Raw genomic sequence first — 22,788 nt, forward strand, 5'->3', positions numbered from 1 at the left:
GAGTGGCTAAGCTGTCCCCTAAAAGGTATTTTTTTTAGCTTAACTGACATTTTGTGTTTAGACTTTTCTCCAAAGAGATGAATAATGCATGCCGTTCCTCAATTAGGGTTTGTTCTATCCTATGTATTGTTCATTTTGAATTTCGAACGCAAGTGCCGAGAGATCCCATTACGAGTTTTGTATTTGAGTTAGTGTTCTGTGCATGTTCTGTGCACGGTGGCCCAACACACCAGCCATTTGTAAGTAAATAAATGTTTAATGTGTGTGGTCGTGGGGACTCCTTTACCTCCTTGCACACGGTCTTGGAGCTCACATACTGATTCCCACATTCAGCCATGCCACGGTGCAGTCTCTTTCTAATGCGTAATACCAGTCATGGGTAATTTGCGCAAGTGTGGTTTCTCGTATTTATTAATCAACTTCTTTCGGTAGTTTAAATGTCTGCAAAACTCATAGTTTTGCCTTAGAAATTAAATAAATGAGCTTAGTTTTACATAGTTGCGTGCAGTGCACGCTGGGGATGCATGGAATAAATATTATATTCTGTCTGGCTATGCATTTTATTCTGTTTTAGAGTACATTTTTTTCTGAATAGGTGAAATTCCCTTACATATGATTTTTTAAAATCCAATATGAATGTAACAAAAGCAAAGAATAACACAAGATTATCATGGGAAATGTGTGTGTTGGAACTGCTTCAGTCATCTCATGTTAGCTGGATATATATGCAGTGTAGAAGTGTTCAAAGATGGTACTGACCCTGGCTTTATGCAAATCCTCAGTATCAGGGTCATTTGCTCAATACTTGCCGTCCTATGTGAAACAGATAGAGCTTGTATTGTAGGCAAGATGTTCCAAACTGAAGGATCTTAGCATTTTCAACCTCCTCACCGACAACACAATACGCAATACTTCTACGGCTGCCGATAGTAGGCTGTGCTACTGCTGTAACCGTAGGAACGAGACCACATGGATGTTCTGATTTAGGTCTGGTGTGGATGGGCTGTTCAGGGCAATGCGGGACCAGACTCGGCGCTGAGTAAAAGCCGCGACGGTCTCGACTGCCCTGTCCATGGTTATTTTTGGAACACCCGCCTCAAGTCCTTATTGCAAAGTTCAACTTGTTGACCTGTCATCTGTAGAATCAGATTGAATGCGCGCCTCATGTCAAAGGCACAATTTACATTTCATCTATTACTATTTTTATATCAACCAAATGATAATCGAATTCTGTGTACCAAGTCTGCTTGCGCGTGTGTGTATTTTAGGCTTGTACAGGGGGCTACTTAAAAAAATTAAAAAAAAACATCAGCCTTGTACGATTATTATTATTATGGATTTGTTTGTAAACGGTCGGTTATGTCAATGCGAAGAATAAGGAAAGTGCAACTTTTACTTAAAAAAATAATAATAACGTATGTTTACTTTTCTTTCGTTTGTTACTCGCGACTATCCCTGCCACCCCTGCTCACTCCCCCATGTTAGAAAAAGAGGCGTCGAAACGATTATATCAAAGGCGTAGTTCATTTTCAGCAGGGCAGTGACATTACGTCCCTAAAAACCTCCACAGCGATTTATAATTGTCTCCCTTCTCTCTAACCCTTCCCCCCTCTCTCCTGTGGGGTTTCAGACACGCGCTGTAATTTCGGTCAATGAAACCGACTCTGTCCCTAGACACAATTGACAAATGAGAAGCGGTGTAGCGTTAGTGGCAGTCGAGAGCATCCCGGCAAAGGAGCGAGTCTCTTTCTACTGGTCAGCTGCTCTGTTCGCCTGAACGCCTAGCTGTCATCCAAGCTTCGGGCTCCTCCCCCCCTCGCCTCCGGGTTTCAGTGGAAGCCGACCCAGCCGGCAAAACTGATATTCTCTACTGTTCAGTCAGACGCACGTAATTACACGGACTCCCACGCGCTCATTTTATTTTCCTGCACACACGCATGTGGACAATAACACACACGCGCGCTCGCTCAGGCACTCAAACCGTACACCTCACGCAGCCCCGCTATACTTCACACGCTGCCGCGCTCCAGAAGCACATTCGCCGTTTATCTGAGCCAGATAAACAACTTCCAACAACCAGTGAAAGTTGACTGACAAGTCAGGACAGGACAAGGCGCTCGTGCATGCAAAATCCCTTCGTCCGCTTTGCGAAGACTCACAGAGAGCAGGATGCAGCATCCCCTCGCGGGTGCAACGTGTGTCGCTCTGCCGAACGTGGACATGTGCCCCCAGCTTTCCTGTGCCTTGACTTTCATGTACTTACAGCAGGTGAGTGCGTCGCTGTTTTATGTTCAGTTATCCGACGAATTCTTAGCTTCATGAGTGCAATGTTTCCTTACAAAATTGTGTTTGGATACGTTTATTAAACTGGACAGATCGTTTGTCCTTGTGGGTATTTTATTGGATTGTGATTGTGTAATACGGAGAGCTTCTTCCAAGTTTATGTTTTGCCCCGCGGGCTTGGCAGGGGATGTATATACCCTGGCACGTGCTTCGTCCAGTGCGCACTGCCGCGGTTTATGTTTTCATTGTACATATTTTTTATATAATGCCACGCACAAATATATAAAGGGGCCATGGAGGAAGCCAAATATTTAAACAATTAAGCGCAAACGCATTTTATTTTTTTTTTATTTATTTTTTGTTTGTTTTTTTTTGTAATCGTTTTTTAAAAACCTGACATTGCATGAATTAACATGTAGTTTACGCAAGTTGACTGTTATTCTTGACCAACTTTTATCTTAATTCTCGTCGATTTGGACTATGTCAATGTGTTGTTTTTAATAAGGATGTTCGAGTGAATGTTGTGGAATCCAGCGTGTTCATGTTGCAACCAAAGATGCTGAATGAGGGAAACACTGATACGTGATGCCCCGCAATGCTCAGCGTGTGTGTGTCAGTGTGTGTGTGTGTGTGTGTGTGTGAGAGAGAGAGAGAGAGAGAGAGCGAGCGCGTGTGTGCGTAATATCTGTCTTCAGATCAAATGCTCAATTTCACTGTCACTGCGTATATTTTCCCCTTCACATCTATATTACTGTACTTGTTGCATCATGTGAATACATTTCTTCATTTTTATTTGGTATTTGCTGCATTTCCTCAACTACGCCCCTAATGAGCGTTCACTTTAGACTCCTAATTAAAAAGGAACACGTATATGAGATCAAACGCAACTTCGCGTGCGCCCATGTTTTCTCTTTGACCGAACGGGAGACTAAGTGGTGATCTCATTCGACCTGTCCAATCACTCCGCTGAACCATTAACCCTGCGTCAGGCCTTTAACCTTTACTTCGTGCGGCAATGATTGCATTGCATTTTAATCTAGCGAATTGATGTACAAAGAAAGGAAGCTATGCGTGCTATTGAGGAATTATTACGGCTGCAAATACGTCATCGGTATTTCATGACGTGCGTTTTATTACAACAAATAAATAAGGTCAACAATAATTGTGACTAAATAGTAAATATTTGTTACATGATGGCACAATTTCAAGATCAAAAATGGCCATGCGTACCTATTTTTGAATATAGTCATATCCCTGCTGTCAAACTGAGAATAAATTTAAAAGTCCAAAACATCAACAAATATCAAAACATCTGCCTAATAGCATGCCTCATAAGCTTCAGCATCTTTCATCTTACTTTGAATTCTGTTCATCTTTGAGCCAGTCAGATTTTTTTCTCAGCATAATTAAGTCTGTGATGTGACACGGTTTCCGAAACGTTTGTAGGAATGTGTGCTGGGAGGATATGTGGTGCACTGGAAATCTGGGTCTTTGGAGCTATATTTAGTCAAGATGTTACACATTCTGCATTAATCTGACCACCTTTGGGAAATGCACGGAGACCAAGGTGCAGATGACGCTGGCTGCTATGTGGTGTGTTTGCATACAGCACAAAAGGCTATCGGGCTTTTTATAACGGAGAACCAGGCCAAATCACACTACGCGACGGGTCAGGGGGAAAAAACAAGCCCCTTGAACAAGCCCCTGGAATTACACAGAAACAAAATGGATGTGATTTCAACATTCTTTACAAGACAATATGGTTCTGCATGAAGGATAACTGTTTGCACCCTGGCTCCAATATGGTATTATGAATCCTAAAGATAATGCTAATGCAAGACCAGGGCTTTCACGCTAACGTGGCTAATGGCTCGACTGCTGAGAACACACGGCCCAGTTGAGCTCCTTACTGAGGCCGTTTTAAGTGTGTCTGAATTAAATTGCTTTTTCATATTAATTAAAGTGACTGTGACCCTGATGACACCATAAAGTCAGTATCCTGTAGGTGCCCGAGCCCAAAAAAAAAAAAAAAAACCGGCGTTGAAGCAGAAACGCTTTGTGGTGTGCAGGATAACTTTAATCACCTCTGTCTTAATTAAACAAATGTTTGTTTCCATGGTGCATAATTAAACTCAATAATAACGCCCTCGGAATGCTGAAAACATAATAGAATCCCTGGCAGTGTTTTAAAAATCGACTTCAAACGAAAGCATTGAAGAATTCAAAAGAACGCAGGCCCTGACTCTCTTGTAAGCGTTTTAAGACGCTGAATAGGGGCTATTTCGGGCACGGGGCTGAGGGCGGAGCGGTCTGCGTCCGTGTCCGAGTCTTCGTCTTCACCGCGCCCTGCCTCCTCTGGCCCCTGTGCAGACCCTGCTCTCTGTTTACGTTGCAGACCTGTCATGTAAAGGAAAGGCTAGCCCCTACGCCTTGGAACAAGTGTAACGTAGCACGGCTTTAACCTCGCAACCTGTACGGGGGAGAACACAGCAGCTGCGGGCGCGTCCGTCCCGGCGTGATAAATAACACCCGGTGAAGGAAACCGTACCCGCCGGTTGCAGTGACCCGGGCTGGTCCCCGCGTGCTCCATGGCAGGGGGGGGGGGGTTGGGGTTGGGGTTGCGACTCAAATTCCACCACATAGACACCAAAAGGGTTGACTGGCTTGAAAAATAACAATATTCAGTTTTTTTGTTTTTTTTTTCTCTAAAATAACAATATTCTGCTGACAGAATTAATTTTGTAAAGTGCTTGATTTATTTAATTATTTATTTTTTTTGTTGCTAAAAGGTTTTGCCCTGCAGTCAGGCTTTACATGATTGATGCCCCTAGAACCTGGTCCTGGAAAAGGATCCACAGGCTACTCGAAATGGTCAGGTTTTGCTATTGAGGTTGAATGAGCTAATACTGGTGTTCACTTTCAGGGATAGTGAGACCATTTTTATATTGAATTATTAATAATCTGCATCGCCTGTGGTATAGCCTACTGTACAGTTTAGATATTTTTATGTCAGTGGAGTGTAATCTAGACCTGTTTACAGCCTAGCAGGAAACGTGTGGTATTTTTTTTTTGTTTTTTTCGGGGAGGGGGGGGTGGTAAAAATAAGAACACGATATAAAAATGTTGCAACAATGTTATTCGCTATGATGTTACAGTTTTAATGCAATCTGCTATGGGATTGTGTTCTAGCTGGGTTATAAATTTTACCAACTGGAGCCTCCTAGAGTGAAAAGTGGAGAGGAGAGGATGAACACAGGAGCTGGCTGCCTGGTTATACTGCGCAGGCGTAGGGAACCAGGATGTGTTTCTGGGCCCACAGTGGGGCCAAGTACAGGCTGTGGCGCACTAACATAGGATTGAATTATGGTCCAACAACGTTACGCTCTTTGAATTACGTGCTGAATTATTAAAAGACTAAAATTATCGTTGGAAATATTCATCCTTTTATTGAGGTACTATTTTTACGTTCAACCATTTTTGTGAACAATGAGAGCATTACTGTGTCAGCAAGAATAACATGTAATCATAGTACTTTCTGTGTAACAGAACATGTAACCAATAACATGTAATCATATATTTTCTAAAAAAAATAGAAAAAATAAGTGAAGTGGGCTGCAGTTTGACCCCACAGGCTCCACATTCCCAATAAAACAAGCTCCTATTGACCAATCGGAAGCCTTCATCCAAGAGTGGGTAAGTAGAGAGGAAAGAACGGGACACAGGAGTTGGCAGTCTGGGTTACATAGAGGATCTGTGGTTGATGCAGGTGGGAAAACGGCGTGGGCGCTGCCGTAATGTCACCCTGACGCTGCGCTCGCCAAGCACGTCACCGCTTCTGCTCGCGCTCAGTTTGGCCACGGCTGGTTTGTGCTAACCACGCACATTTTTTTCTTTACCCTAACTATGTGCATTTTCACTGTGCGCTACCCTTTACCCATGTGGCGTCTTAGAGTACACGCTGTACGTTCTCCGCCATCGAGGCTGAATCTGTGTGACAGTGTGTACGTGTGTGTGTGTGTGTGTGTGTGTGTGCGCGCGTTGTTCGGGTGTGTGCATGCGTGTGTGTGACTGTATCTGCATGCGTGCTAAATCTTTCTTTTTCTGTCTGTGTGGTTTTTTTTTTTAACCGTTCGTTTAGCATAAACGGGAAGTGACTGCACACTATTGGCTCTGGGCCTTCGCCACAATGTGTCCGTGTTTGTCGTTCAATTAATGTGATGTTTGCACTTGAACCGGAGTTAACATTGGAGAGTTCTGCGTGACGATGGAACATTTATCTCCATTGGCAATCGCGGCGATGGGGGAAAAAAATGCGTTTTATATTTATCCCTCCAATTTAATAGCAGACATTATGGAAGCCCATCTGTTGTAGCCTGAGAAAATAGTGCAATTATCAGCCCCATTTAAAATACCTTTTGGTTTCTTTTGTCATTCATAGTCAGCAATTATTGACATTGTATCGCGTCTGCCATGAGATTAAAAAAATAATAATTTCACGCAGGGATATGTTTTTAAATTTCCCTGTGACCATCTTTAATTGTTTTTTTTGGACCATAATAGTAATACTTGCTAGTATGTTGTTATACAAGTGATTTAGATGTACATATTGTCATACATATTTCAGTAGAGCATGTTTTGTTCAGTATAAAAGTGATCACATTGTGTAAAAAATACATTAAGATTTTTTTTTTAAATCACAACTTCAAAGCTTCATTTGTTTTAAATCAATACCTAGTGGTGTGTGCTCGTCATAATCACCTCTTTGATGTTTTCTGGAACAGACTAATAAACAACAGTATATCACCTCAGGATCCTTACTTTAGCACTTATTTATTTTTTTAATCATTTGAACTTCCTAATATTAGTTTATAAGTGTGCTATGATATGCTTTCAGCATTTCATAACACTGTTTGAAAAGCACTGTATACTCTGGTACAGTCTTTGGTAATTTTTTTTCCCATGGTGCTGCAGGACTGCCGCCGTGGTCTATGTGCTGCAAATTGTGGTCACTCACTCACTCACTCACTCACTCACTCACTCACTCACTCACTCACTCACTCACACACTCACTCACTCACTCACTCACTCACTCACTCACTCACTCACTCACTCACTCACTCACTCACTCACGGACGGACGGCCTTTGTAGGCGCGTGCGCAGGAGGTGCACCCTGGGTCCGGACGGTTCCGTGCGTGTTTGAACGGGCTTTGGAGATCCGTGACTCCGGCTGTATGGATATGATCTGAGGTCTTAAAGGCTTGTTACGTGATCGGTGGGCGTTGTGGCCCTGTGTCGCGGTGCGGTGCAGTGCAGGAGAGGCAGAGGTACGGAGGTGAGCTCTTACTCTGCGGTTTTCTCTCTTTTGTTCTGCCGTATTTGTGTCCTCCTAATTGACCCCGTGTTATTGTGCGATGGCAAACAAGAGGCTTTTCATCTGCGCAGGCCGCCGCTAATTTACGAGCGGGGATTGGTGCGCATGTGGCAGGTGATGTATGTAAGGAAGAGGAGGAGCAGACAGACTCTAAATATTGTGCCATCTGCGGAGCCTCCAGGGACCCGCTCCCTCTCTGCACGTGTTTGTGCGTGTGTGTGAGTCACGCTCGCACGCGCGTGTGTGCGTGTGTGAGAGAGTCACGCTCGCATGCGTGTTCGTGTGCACGGCTGTGTGTGTGCGCGCGAGTGTATGTGCGCCTGTGCACGCGTGTTTGTGTGTTCATGTGCCTGCATGCATGGATGAATGTCTTGTGTGTGTCAGTTATACATGTGCTAGATGAGAGTGTGTTATACATGTGCTAGATGAGTGTGTGTTATACATGTGCTAGATGAGTGTTATATATCTGCTGGATGAAAGTGTGTGTGTTATATACTCTATGTGCTAGATGAGACTGTGTGTTATAAATAAGCTAGATAAGAGTGTTATATATGTGCTAGATAAGAGTGTGTGTTATACATATGCTAGATGAGTGTTATATATCTGCTAAATGAAAGTGTGCGTGTGTTGTGTACTGCATGTACTAGATGAGTGACCCTGAGTATATTGTTTTTTGTTCTGCTTTTCCTTTTTAATCGAATCTTGAATCTGTGCAAATTAACTGCTCAACAAAAAAAAAAACTGTCCTTTTCCTCTCCTGTGACACTTCCATTAACAAATGTATCTCGGAGTCGCCGCGCACTTGTTCGTTATTTCTCCCTGCGAGTCTTGCGGTGGGTATTTCACCGTGTGATGTGAGTCTGAATCTGCGTGAGCGCGGGGAGCTGTGCAGCAGTCAGACGGGGATTTGGGAGAAGCTGCTCCCCGCTTCCCTCTGCAGGCTCATAAAGAGGGAGCATCTGTTCCTCTGCGGACACCGCCGCGGGAGGAGGGACGGAGGGAGAGGGGGGGAAAAAGAGAAAGAGTTAGAGAGAGGCAGAGAGAAGGGCGAGAGAGCCAGAGACAGAGGAGGCGGTGCGAAAAGAGGAAGACGTTTCAGTTGTTAAAACAGTTGAATGAATTTTTAAAATTTTAATTTGATATTGTAGTAACCCATTTAAAAATGATTATTGAGAGAGGGAGTGTGCACGAACACACACTGATGCACGAACACACACTGATGCACGAACACACACTGATGCACGAACACACACTGATGCACGAACACACACTGATGCACAGACGCACACTGATGCACATACGCACACTGACACACAAACGCACACTGATGCACAGACGCACACTGACACACAAACGCACACTGATGCACAGACGCACACTGACACACAAACGCACACTGATGCACAGACGCACACTGATGCACAGACACACACTGATGCACAGACGCACACTGACACACAGACGCACACTGATGCACAAACGCACACTGATGCACAGACGCACACTGATGCACAGACGCACACTGATGCACAGACGCACACTGATGCACAGACGCACACTGACACACAAACGCACACTGATGCACAAACGCACACTGACACACAAACTGATTAGCGCCCCTGGTTTTTAGCTGAAGCTGGTGTGCGGGAGCAGCTGAAGCTGGTGTGCGGGAGCAGCCGAAGCGCAGGAGCACACAAAGGGACGTCGGCGTTTTTGTTTGAACGGGGGTCTACTGCACCGTCTCGAAAAACAACCGCCTTCAGATCCCTCGGACGGGGAAAAGCGCCGGAGCAATTATCCACCGCGCCGCGACGTTCTGCGCCCGGTCCGACCGCTCCCCGCTTTCCCCCTTCTCCTCTTACACGCGCAGAAACACAACATTCAAAATCGCTGACTCCCCTAAAACAGAAAAAAAAAGAAAAGAAAAGCTTTCGGGTCGCGGCGGCGGTGCTGTGGATTGGTCGGTTACGCAGGACTCAGATTTTGGGGAGGGAGCGAAGCCATTGCGCTCTTAGGGGGGCAGCCTGCGTTTTGTCTGGAGACCGGCGTGAACAGGGGGTCCGGACCGCGGTCCTGAACGCTTATGAGAGGAACGCCGAAACAGTCCCTCGCCTTTACGGCCTGTTTCAGAACCACTCCGTTTTGGTTGGGGGGAGATTAACTGATCCTCTCGCCTTTAGAAGCACCGCATCAATGATCTATTAAGGAGAGGCGGCCACCTTTTTCTCTTAGGATCCAATCTAGCCTGACACCCCCCCCTCCCCTTCCATACTACCACCACCACCACCACCACCACCACCCCCCAGTCCCCCCTCCTGCACCCCATTTGCACAGAAAAAGAAGAAGAAGAAAAGATCCTTAATTTCCCCAGGTTCCAAATAGATTGTTATGGCGTCGGTGGTAGATTGGAGTGTTTAATTTGAGCCCTCCGAGGGAATCCCTGTCAATTCCCTGCTAGCATCGCTCAGTTAGCGTATCACCGGCTGAGCCGATGACTTATTTTACACACCCCCCCCCGTCCGTCACCGCGGGAGTGCTGGATGTAATTAGAGAGAGGGAGTGTGATAGAGAGAGAGAGGGGGGGGGGGGAGGAAGGGAGAGAACATGAAAGTGAGAGAGAGAGCAGGAGATGGGGAGGGAGAGAGTGAGAGAAAGATGGAGGACAGAGGTGGAGAGGGAGAGGAGAGTGAAAGTGACGTGGTCGCGGTCTGTCCCTGACGCCGCGGCGACGGTCTCCGCGTGGTCTGACCCGCCCCGTCCGGCCCGGCTGGTCCGCCGCGGGGTCTCGGCGCGGCTTTTAAAAAAACCAGGCCGCCGCGCCACGAGCGGCTGACCCCGCCCCCGCCCCGGCCGAGGCTCCGCGCGATTGCCGAAAATGTATCAAATCAATTACCCTTCCGGTGGAGCGAGATTGCTGCTCGACCTTTGAGGCGACCGGGCCCTCGCCGGTGATGTTGTTCCTGACTCCCCCTGCCCCTGTCTTACGGCCCTGTGGAGCCCCTCCGCGCGGGAAAGATGGGCGCAGTTCGGCAGTTAAACTCGGAATCCGCCGGTTCGTGCCGCAGTGTGGCGGGTCTCGAGAGCGCGGGCGCTTTTCGCTGAAGCGCACTTCGTTTGAAAGGACACGCCGCGCGAAGCCGCCCGTTATGTTCTGAAACACAAAACCTTATGACGCGGCCCGCGGACGCGTGCCGAGCACCCTCGACCGGCGAAAGTCCCGTCATCCGCCTCGCTCTCGCTGAGTCAAGCCGCGGCGACGCGTCAGAGCGGCCGCCCGCCGCGACCGTCGCGAATCCCCGAGAACGAGCTTAGCGCCGGCGAGTCCCGCGGTACGGAAGCCGACGGCACGCCCGCTCACCGTGCCGAAGTTCACTTACCATTCGCTGCGTTGTGATCCTGCGGGTTTTTTTTGGTGTTTTTTTTAAAGCTGAGGCAGAGCTTTCTGAAACTCTCTAATTACGAACTAAGACCACGTATCGAAAAGACGCACCTTCTCCGAATGAAAGCCCCTTCCCCCCCCTTGCTCCCTCCCTTCCGGTTTTCAACAGCTGCCACTCCTGTCTGCGGCTTTCCAGTTTCCGCTTCACGTCAAAGACGTCGGTGGGGTTTCACTTTGAACACAGATGTTCCGAGAGGGCTTCATTTCGAATTAAAGAGTGACTTTTGACTCAATAAAGAGAAAATGGCAAAGAAAAATGTTATTAAAAATGTATCTTATATTATCGGGAATCAGGAAATCCAATATCAGGAAACGTAAAGCACTTTCTAGAACAACAAAAATGGATTTGTATGTTTTTTCCCTCTCTCTCTTTTGCTTGGTCTCCTCTCTGCCCTCTCTCTCTGTTTCTGAGCATTTGAGTTCTGTCCAAATTGAGCTTTACTGGCATGGAAATAAACAAATTGCGTTGCCAGAGAATTTGTTTTAGTAGACAGATGAAAATATGAACAACAACGGTATTTCTTTCACTGTTGCTCGGGTTACGGCTGGATTACACGTATTTATTAAACAATTTCATATTATTCAACTGAAAGAATGGATTAAAAAAATTTTTTTGGAAGTAAGGTGAATTGAGAGTTATGTATATCGAATCGTTTAGAAGTGATTTTCGTGACACGTTCATCCTTCATCTCTAAAATTCAAATTTAAATAGGCTTTACTGGCATGGAAATAAAACAAAAAGCCATGCCAGTAAAGCCTGTTTGAACAAAAAAGCGAAAAAGCGCAGCAGTGGAACTAAGAATAGTGTACTGTCAATACGAAATGTGTAGCCTGTCTTACTTCCCCGCTTTCTCTCTTTCAATCCCATTTTTCATTCCCTCTATCTTTCCACCCCTCTGTTCCTCTCTCCCTTTGTGTTCACCTTTCCCTTTCTGTCTCACCTTCCTAAAAGACTGACTCGTTTTAATCAGACTGAACAGGTGAGTGATGTAGACAGCCGAATCCTCTCTGCTCTCAGCTTGTTGAGTGGGTGGGGGGGGGGGGCAGGTGGGGGGTGAGGGAGGGAGTGTGGGGGGTTTGAAGGATTGTTGATTTTATTAGGCCGCACCTCTCTGCAGGTTTCAAGAAGCAAAAATAAAAAATAAAGATGCTGAAACGGACAGCCTCTGCGTTAGCCTCCCCCATCGGGCCGAATGAATATTTTATCATTAACTGACAGCGGAATATCTGAGCTGGGGAGATACGATACGCGCTTATTTATTTTGCTTAGCAGGTGCTCTTATATCGCCTGCCTTTACATCATTACCCGCTCGTAAGTGTGCACATTTACAGGTCTGCTCAGGACGAGGAGTACCCTGTTTGGAACCAGAACCGAGAACCTTCTGGTTGCGAGCCCGCTTGCCTAGCCGCTGCACGACCTTACTGTTCCGCCCACTGTCTTTTTGGCGTTGTTTTTGTTTTGCTGGTTTTTTTTTTTCTCTTTTTTTGTTGTGGAAGCAACAATACTGTCTGAACTGCATAGGAGGTAGGATGCTTCTTTTATGAAGCGGTAACGAAAGTAGGATGCTTCTTTTATGATGCGTTAACGAAAGTAGGATGCTTCTTTTATGAAGCATTAATGAAAGTAGGAAGCTTCTTTTATGAAGCGTTAACGAAAGTAGGATGCTTCTTTTGTGAAGTTTTAACGAAAGTAGGATGCTTCTTTTATGATGCGTTAACGAAAGTAGGATGCTTCTTTTATGATGCGTTAACGAAAGTAGGATGCTTCTTTTATGAAGCGTTAACGAAAGTAGGATGCTTCTTTTATGAAGCGTTGACGAAAGTAGGATGCTTCTTTTGTGACGCTTTTATGGCCTGTGAAGGAAACTGGTAAGTGAATGATCAGAGCACCAAGGAAACAAAGGGAAATATAGGGCGGGCAGAGTGTGTGGGTGGGTGGCAGGCCTTGGCTGTGTTGTCAGCTTCAGTTTACCCTGATTGGCTGTCCCAGTGGTGAGGTCATAATGTGGCTGCCTAGTGCAGTTAATGCCACCTCAGTGCCAGAGAGAATGTTCCAAACAGTCTGACAGTCCGAATGACTTTGGTTTGCCGCTCAACCACTCTTGCAGGAAATGTAATGAGGCTCGGACGTATACTGAGGGTTTCTGTGTCCGCATGGCAACCCGAGAGGTAAAGCAAGAAACCCGATTGTCTAAACCTAGTAAAGGCCAGGATCTCCAGTCAGTCTGTTTATCGGAATCACAGCAGAAATGTGAAGGAGGTCTGCTGGAGGTTTCCTTGCCCTCTCCGTCTGTAGTGACTCCCAAATTCAAATGCAGGATCTGAATTCACAGAGGGAAAGATCCTAGGTCTCCTCCTAAGAGCAGCTTTGGTGCCCTAGCTGTGGGGGCGGGGGGTGTTCTGACTCACAGTACTGCACAGCCTCAGCCTCCCCCCCACCCGCCCTTACTCACTGAAATTCCACAGCAACCCAGACCAGGGATTATTACCTTTCATTCATCACTCGTGATGCTTCACCTTGCTGAGCCACTGAACACAGCACATCTGTATGTTAGGGAGAGAGCGCTCAGCACTCCACCGTTAACTCCTGGTTTTAACTTTTAGGTTGCCTGGCAACGCTTTAGCATGCTGCGAGCATTTGTCAAGCTAAGTATTATGTATCCCTGCCTTCTCAGCTCTTCTCTAAACCTGGCGAAAGCGCTGTCATTCAGAGTCATAAAACCGCCTACTTCTCGCCGTGTAACAAATACCAGCAATAAGCAATCGCATCAACCCCGTGATGGCGGCTCCAAGTTGAACAAAGCCATTAGATCCATCACGCATTTCCGTGAGCGTGCGTTCGCGAATGTGACCAGCGTCTAAGATGGCATCTCCCTGGGATCTCTATCGCTGCCACGGTAAATGCAGTTTGCAGATGGTGAGCTTCTTGAGATCTCTTGAGATCTAACCCTGGTAGCCTTTCCATAGCAGACATGAGGTGGAGTAATGGAATTCACTCTTTCACAAATGATCACAAGCAGCCACTGTAAATTATATAAACATGCCATTCAGATATTACATTATTTTCAGTTGTGTTGTATCCTTTTTTATTTTTATCTGGACTATGAAGCACCTTGATGTTTTCATAAAAGTTTCTGTATAAATAGTTTTATTGTTATTATTATTATTATTATTACACCAAATAAAGTTTGATGTTTGAAGTTATTTCATTGATTTTATTTTTTGTTGCTATTCTATTTTTGTGAAACAGAAAAAAAGGATCAATTGGGAATGAGATGTAGAGGAAAAAGGGGTTTTTATGAGGGAAGCAAGGGAAGGAAGAGGAAAGGGAAGGAGCGGTGGAAAGAAAGAGGGAAAGAGGGAAAGGGGGATGATAGTGAAAGAGAGAGAGAGAGCTGTGAGAGGCGGATTCCTCCCCTCCGCCCGGCCCGCTCTGCAGACTCCTCCCCTCCGCCCGGCCCGCTCTGCAGACTCCTCCCCTCCGCCCGGCCCGCTCTGCAGACTCCTCCCCTCCACCCGGCCCGCTCTGCAGACTCCTCCCCTCCGCCCGGCCCGCTCTGCAGACTCCTCCCCTCCGCCCCCGCCCGCTCTGCAGACTCCTCCCCTCCACCCGGCCCGCTCTGCAGACTCCTCCCCTCCGCCCGGCCCGCTCTGCAGACTCCTCCCCTCCGCCCGGCCCGCTCTGCAGACTCCTCCTCCCTCCGCCCGGCCCGCTCTGCAGACTCCTCCCCTCGCCCGGCCCGCTCTGCAGACTCCTCCCCCGCCCGGCCCGCTCTGCAGACTCCTCCCCTCCGCCCGGCCCGCTCTGCAGACTCCTCCCCTCCGCCCGGCCCGCTCTGCAGACTCCTCCCCTCCGCCCGGCCCGCTCTGAAGACTCCTCCCCTTCCGCCCGGCCGCTCTGCAGACTCCTCCCTTCGCCGGCCCGCTCTGCAGACTCCTCCCTCCGCCCGGCCCGCTCTGCAGACTCCTCCCCTTCGCCCGGCCCGCTCTGCAGACTCCTCCCCTTCGCCCGGCCCGCTCTGCAGACTCCTCCCCTTCGCCCGGCCCGCTCTGCAGACTCCTCCCCTCCGCCCGGCCCCCTCTGCGGCCGCTGCATCGCTGATTTATACGCGTCCGCTCCGCCGCGTCAGTCGGTCCGCCCGCTCCGTTAATAAAGGATCTGGGGAACAGACCCCGCCGCCGCCGCCGCCGCCGTGGAGTTTAGTTTAGTGCCGCGCGGCCGGCGCCATTAATCTCAATCCAGAAAGGAGGAACACATTTTTAAACATTAACGTCCTCCGCACAGGGTTTTCTTTTTCCGTAATACGTAATTAATAACGTACCGCCCTACACTCTGTGGTCCTCTGGACTGGATTCCCATTACTTTTGGATATGAATGTGTTCCGGCGCTAGCTGGCGCAGGCTAATAGCGCAGAGGGTTCGCGATGAGCTTTGTCACTCAACATTTGGGCTACCTGAGAGAAAAAAAAAGCCAGGATTAAATATTTATCGACCGATATTAAATGCATTTGTCAGGCGGCAGGTTATATGAGGACATGCTCCGCTAAATAAATTGTGTCTTTTCCGCAGTTTCTTGACTTGAAGATCCAGGAAGCTGGATTCAGATCGCGGTTATATTCCCCAGAAGTGACAGCCGATTCCCTTCTTAATGTTTCTTTCAAATTTTTTAACCCAATTATAACCATTGAATTGGAATAAACACTATTAGATTATCATGACCTGTTCAGTCGATAAGGACGGGGTGGGCGTGCGTCCTGTGTTCATTAATATTCATATCTGTAAGACTCTTCATATTCTAGGTTGCTAGGTTAGAGCTGGTCACCCCGTGTAGTAACATTAGACTACCAGGCAACACTAAAGAAAGCAAAGGCTTAAGCTAGGATTTACCATATCGTTAAACGTGCATAATAATGTAAGTGTAAAGACGTAACACTGAGCTACTGTACACTAGCATTAGGCTCAACAGCAGTCTCAAATTCTGGACATTACACCCAAATAAAGAAAGGCTTTAATTCCACATATCTAAGCTTGAAAGCTATTTAATTATCGCTAGCCAACGGTATCCTTACTCAGCGATCCATCACGCGTCTGTTCTGTGACCACAGGGAGTGTCGCTTGCAGGAACAGTTGGGAGCTTAAGGATGGGAAGGCACTGCACCATGCACCAGCACTGGCTTTTTTAGCAAAGCTACATTGTTTTTGTAGATAGTTGGTGAAGTCCTCCTCATGACAATGGGCACAGCAAATATTAACTGTTGGGGTTATTACAATATTGCAGGGCCCGTCGACCTCCAGAAATGATACCCATTTCTTGTTGGTTTCTTCTTTTTTGGAAAATGGTAAATGGACTGCATTTATATAGCGCTTTTATCCAAAGCGCTTTACAATTGATGCCTCTCATTCGCCAGAGCAGTTAGGGGTTAGGTGTCTTGCTCAAGGACACTTCGACACGCCCAGGGCGGGGTTTGAACCGGCAACCCTCCGACTGCCAGACAATCGGTCTTACCTCCTGAGCTATGTCGCCCTAGAAAAGAGAAAAGCTTATAGGTTTTTCTGCATCCGGAGGTTTAGGCATGTTCAGGCATTTCCGGCTTAGCTTACCATCACAATAGTGGCAATAGAATCATTTACATATTTCAAGTAGAAAGGATTTCACCGGTCTTAGTGTTTTAGTGACGTACATTGTACCCAGTTAACCCCGCCCACTGAAAACCCAGCGTTTAGCCAAGGGAGAAAGCAAGCAGATCTCAGCACAGGCTTTTATACTTTTTTTTTTTATTGTTGCAAGAATCATTTAAAAATATTTTTGGGCCATTCGTGAATACAAACGCGTCATCAAAGAATGAACAGATTTCGGGTTCCTGGACCTTTAAAAGATGTTCCGCACTCCATGTTCCACGGGGGAAGTGAACGGGAGTGTCTCTCGGCTCGTCTGTCAGCTGCCGTACAGTAAGGCAGAAATCCCACACTCATATCTCCCTCTTTATTGCAAATGATTGCACAATTGCCTTTGGCAACCAGTGTCACTTTTGTTCCCCAGTACATAAAGGTGGGATTTAGGATTTCCACTGCAGGCTGTTCTCCAAAGCCCACCCCCTCACCTCTCAGCTGAATGTGTCAGATTATGAAAAGAAAAAAAAAACTTCTTTTTTTTATACAGTTGAAATCATTATTGGCATGTAATACATTGAGGCCTTAACTCAAACACTTCACCGTAGGATTACATTCAGGCTTTGGTTCTGCCTCACCGCAGTCAACTTTGTTTTTAATATTAAGTAAATGTTCAGTATAAATTAATGTTAAGAAACTAAGAACTGTTAGGTGATGTTTTCAAAAATTGAGAAAAATTGAACACAACATTTTTACCGCCAGCCTCCGGATAAACATTAGAATTTGTGGAAGTAACTTTGTTACGAAGCGCTTTGCGGTCTCTTTGAATCGAGCCAGCTGCTAGCATTAAAGCAACAGAAATTGGGCGCAATAAAGCTGAAATCAGGGGCGAAATATGTGTACGTATCATGCGCGCGGCAAAAACAGAGAGACAAAAAGTGAAAAGCCTCGGACAAAGTGCCATTGCTCTGCGGTTCTGCTGTAAACGGATGCCGGGTGCGGAGAGGAGAGGAGAGGAGGGGAGAGGAGAGGAGAGGAGGGGAGAGGAGAGGAGAGGAGAGGAGAGGAGGGGAGAGGAGGGGAGAGGTATTGTTGCTTGCGTTTGTGCGGCTCTATAGCCGGGGTATTAGTCACAGAATTAGCGGCGAAGGTAATCTCCCTCCCCTAGTAAGGTCTATTGTGCGGGGTAATTTTGCGGTGTTTTTTTTGGACGGGTTACGCAGAGGGGACGTTCATTATCGGCTGCGCCTGGGCGCTCCCCGTCCCTCTCGCCGGCTTTGTGGCCGGGCCGGGCCGCGGGAGGGGCAGCGGCGGTAGAAAGGGAAGAGGCTTTGTCGGGAGAGAGACGGGCCGGCCGCGTGTCCTCCGAAACAAAAAAGCCCGCCTCTCCGCCGTCCCCGACAGAGCCGCCCCGCCGAGAGCGAGACAAAAGGCTTTCTGCGGAGGTAGGCCTGCTAGGAGACGGAGCACAATCGGATTCCCACCTCCCCTCTCCCCAAAAATAAAACCCAAAAAAAGCAATGTGTTTTTTTTTTTTAAAGAGATTTCTCTCACTGACCTAATTATGGCGCTTTAAAATGTCTGCATTGTGACGGAACGCGATCCTGGAGCCTTCGCAAAATCCCGCTCGCGACTCCGGAACCTCATTATGTCTCCCAGCATTATTGTGTTCTTTTCTTTTTTTTTTCCCTTCTTTTTTTCTGTCGTTCTTGCCTTCGAGCCCCTCTTGATGGAGAACTGAGAGCAGCGGAATTTGGCTGCGCGCTGTCGCGTTTGCTAGCGTTCCGCGCAAGGTTTGCGTTTGGGTTCTTTTTTGTGTGGCGGCTTCTCGCGGGAAAGCGGGGTCTGTGTGGTCTGGAAAAGGCCCTCGGTGCCGGCCTGGTGGCCCCGCCAGAGCTCTGTGCTGCTGGGTCACCACAGAGCCAGCTTCCTCAGAGAGCCGGCCAGGGGCCACTCCAGAGCTCTGTGCTGCTGGGTCACCACAGAGCCAGCTTCCTCAGAGAGCCGGCCAGGGGCCACTCCACAACACACCCACGCTCGCGGCAGAGGAGTCCTGTGCATCTCTGGCCCTCTGTGTGTGTGTGAGAGAGAGAGTGTGTGTGTGTGTGTGAAAGTGTGTGCGTATATGTGAGAGTCTCTGTGTGTATGTGTGTGTGACAGTGTGTGTGTGTGAGTGTGTGTGTGTGTGTGTGCAAGAGTGTGTGTGTATGCGTGTTGCAAGAGTGGGTGTGTGTGTGTTGCAGAGTGTCTGTGTGTGTGTGTTGTGGAGTGTGTCTGTGTGTGTGTGTTGCGAAGTGTGTCTGTGTGTGTGAGTGTTAGAGTGTGTGTGTGTCTGTGTGTGTGTGTGTTGCAGAGTGCGCGTGTGTGTGTATGTGTGTTGCAGAGTGTGTGTGTGTCTGTGTGTGTGTGTGTGTGAGTGTTAGAGTGTGTGTGTGTCTGTGTGTATGTGTGTTGCAGAGTGTGTGTGTGTGTGTGTGTGTGTGAGTGTTAGAGTGTGTGTGTGTCTGTGTGTATGTGTGTTGCAGAGTGTGTGTGTGTGTGTGTGTGTGTGTGAGTGTTAGAGTGTGTGTGTGGCTGTGTGTATGTGTGTTGCAGAGTGTGTGTGTGTGTGTTGTGGAGCGCGCGTGTGGAAGTTTGAGGAGTTATTTTGGGCGCTGCAGTGTTATGTAAGCGTGCAGGTCGAATGGAGGCGCGTGAAGCGTGACTGTGTGAGGAGGGTTAGGAACGCCGCCCCGCCGCTACCATTACTCACCGCCCCGCCGCCCCGCCCGCCCGATGAGCCCAGCCCGGTCCGTGGGCGGGGCTCGCTGTGTGGGCGTGCTCCAGCCGGCCGTCCCGCTTCGGCAGGTGCGCCACGGACCGTCCCGGGGAGGCTGGGGGAGAGGGGGCGGGGGTGCCGGGCGGGCCCGGGGTGGCTGGGGGAGAGGGGGCGGGGGTGCCGGACCGTCCCGGGGAGGCTGGGGGAGAGGGGGCGGGAGTGCCGGGCGGGCCCTGGGGTGGCTGGGGTTTAGGATCCTAAGGCATTGTGCCTGTGCTGAATGAGCCATTGTACCTGTGTGCAGAACACGGTGTGAGAGAGAGCCCAGGGAACAACTGTAGCATTATCTTCTGATTTTACACACACACACACACACACACACACACACACACACACACACTCTCAAACGCACACACACACACACGAAAAAACACACACACACACACACACACATATACACACACACACACTCACACCCGCTGCAGTGCAGTTTGTGGTGCAAAGAGAGGCAGCCAATAGGAGCACAGGTAGTGTGCGGGGAGATACTGCACAGCCGGACCACACTTTAAACCAAAACAAATATACCTGACAGCACAGAGGAGACCAGAGGGAGGGAGAGAGGGAATAACAATGACAGAGAGGGAGAGAGAGAGAGAGAGAGAGGGGGGAGAGAGTGAGGAAGTGAGGAAGTGGAGTTCTGCATTCAGGAAGTTAAAGCCTGATTATCAAAATGGAAAGCTCAGATATAACTGATTAGGGAGATGCGTAGATCAGGAGTGAGAGTGAAACCAGTTACCCTGCAGCTCATTTGACACAGTTACACACATGCAGTCTCTGCTCTGTCACTGACACTTACAGGCACACACACACGCACACACACACACCACACACACACACACACACACACACACACCATAGGAACTTTACGTCCATACTAATAAACGAATGAAAGCAGCCGTAAAGGACCGTTACAGACCTGACACCAGCTCCACCGTGGGCCAGACTCGCTCCGCTTCGCTAACACTGCCCGCTGTAACGCCGGCCCCCAATTAGCAATTACTCTGAGAAAGTGCACGCAAATTCATTACACGGGTGGAGATGCTTCTGGAACCTTCTGCATCTGTATAATTAGTTCCCTGGCGCTGTTGGCAAAAGCGTGCGCGAAGAGAAATTATTCACACAAATTTAATATGTTTTATATCTGTGGGGTTGTGACCCAAGCATACCTGTAGAGCTTCTGCGTTCTTGTACGAAAGGCATTTTCTAAGCCGGTTGCTCCAGGTTCTGATTACCTTATGAATATTAAAATGTAAAATGCACGCTCTTAAAAAATGAAAGCGCTGCATTTTCTTGCTCTGTTGTGCTCTGTAATACTGTTCCTCCACCTCAAGCCTCTGCTTCCGTCGTAAATGCAGTGGTTACTGAAATTAATGTCAAGTATTGTGTATTAATTTTTTAAAATTCAGCCCTTTCTCTCTTACACAAAGTTAAATAAAACATGCCTAGGCACTTTGATTGAATGCCAAGCTCTAATAGAAGAAGTTTTCACACCTTTACCTTGTGACCAGCAGCGATGTCCAAAGAAAGTTTAACAAAAGCAACGTCTTCCCAGGCCAGGTCTTTCTTCCGTTCTTCCAAATGAACGGAGAATCCAATTAAGAGTGGAAGCCGTTGTGCATAGGGGTGGTTGTTCTGTCCCATTTTTGGTTTTCTCCTCTGGGAGATGAGACTGAAAGAAGAATAAAACCGTTTCCAGACTTCTCTGGAGTCCAGTGTCACATTTGCATATTGGCGTTTCAGAGGTTGAATCGTTGCTGTGATCCTTCCAGATGTTTGTGTGGAAGACTTGTTGTGTTGTCTTAATGCTACACATTAAGTTTAGGTTTTGGAGTTTCTCGAACACCCCTTATTTCACCATCTTTGATTTTTGGCCACTGCTTGGATAATGGCATTGCAGTAGGTACTGATTTCAGATCAGTGTCTTTTCCCGAGGATGTTATCGGAGGCGTGGTTTCCCGGAGTTCATTCGGCGCATGATGACTACTTGCACGGCGACCATCCAACCGCGATCTGGGTGTGATGTTGACTGGGATGAGGACATTAGCAGGTTTACCGTTTAAAATGGCTCTGTGACGGTTATTAAAGCACAGGTCAAAGGTCAAAGCTCAGAAGTGTGATGGTTATTAAAGCACAGGTCAAAGGTCAGAGCTCAGAAATGCGGGTGCACCTGCAGGAGGTCAGCAGTCGCGTCACCAGCACGGCTTAGAACCCTAACGGAACGAGCGAAGCTTGCCCATTGTGAGCGATGAACCGTACGCATGAATAATTAATTAGCCCTTATTGATCGGTAATTTTCGTGCCATTGTAAATGAAATAATAATTGCGGTGATAAATAAGTTATGAATAACGCGCGGGGCGGTCGGGGGAGAGGCGGGCCTTTTGTCTGGGCAGATGTAAAGGCGATTGCCGGAAGGCAGCTCGGTGGTGAGATAACAGTTCGGAGGCGGGCTGCTTTTTTTTTTTTACCCGCGCGCACTTCATGCATTACCGCCCCGCGGCGGCGGCCCGAGCCGCGCCGGCTCCTTAATGGATCCCAAACTCACTTACCGCGCGCGCGCCGGCGGCTCGTTCGCCCGCTCGCAGACGCGGCAAGGCGCCGACGCCAGCGTTTCTCCTGCCGCTGATCTAATTTGCTTTGATCGCGCCCCCTTTTCATATGAGTGCCGTCCCCGCCGCCCCCTCCCCCCCCTCCTCCCCCCCCACCCCCCCGCCCCCGAACACTCCCAGCTCTCCTTATTTGCACGTGCGCTAGAATGCGCTAACTGCAGTCAGGCCCTGATTCCATCTATCCGTGGCGCGGTTTAGCCTTTTCACTTTGAATGATATCGTTTAGAGAGCCTTATCGTGTGTTTATTACTGATAATGGCCTGACCTTAGCCAGTCCTGCCGTACCAGGCCTTCCTCGTGATGGGGGAGAGGGTACCCGAACCACATGAGCGGTAAATGGGCTGAGCTGCGGTAAACTGTCGCTTATATCCTTATTTCAGCCAACCTTTCGTTCGTCTCTTTTTGTCAACCTTTGTGTCTCTGGACTCATTGTTTTTTTCTTGTCGTATTCCCGTTGCATTTTTTTTCCTCAGGTACTGAAACGCAGTCGTGTTTGTCGGCCCGTCTCGCCGCTGCGTGTCATCTCTGGGGTCGGGAGAGATCGCGGGCGAGCGGGAGCGGTCCTCCCAGACGGCCGAGCTTCGCGGTCGCGGTGTCAGAGGAGGTACGCGCAGCTTGGCCGCGACCGCGCGCCGCCCCGCTCAGCTGTAGGGGTCGCT

The 22,788-nt window shown here is 48.2% G+C and overlaps 1 protein-coding gene across 11 annotated transcripts in view; it reads left to right on the top strand.

Annotated features, from left to right (window-relative positions):
* rbfox1 (RNA binding fox-1 homolog 1) overlaps positions 1-22,788 on the top strand; it is a 398,869-nt gene that overhangs the window by 254,656 nt on the left and 121,425 nt on the right. The window contains exon 1 of one of the 11 annotated variants that reach the window (XM_064314527.1): positions 1,757-2,268. The exons of the other annotated variants lie outside the window; for them this stretch is intronic. Coding sequence (XP_064170597.1) covers positions 2,170-2,268 — 99 coding nt within the window. The 5' untranslated portion in view covers positions 1,757-2,169. Of the gene's footprint in view, positions 1-1,756; positions 2,269-22,788 lie in introns of those variants that run through there. 11 annotated transcript variants of the gene reach the window in all.

Source organism: Anguilla rostrata, chromosome 17, assembly GCF_018555375.3.
Source record: "Anguilla rostrata isolate EN2019 chromosome 17, ASM1855537v3, whole genome shotgun sequence".
NCBI classification, from domain to species: domain Eukaryota; kingdom Metazoa; phylum Chordata; class Actinopteri; order Anguilliformes; family Anguillidae; genus Anguilla; species Anguilla rostrata.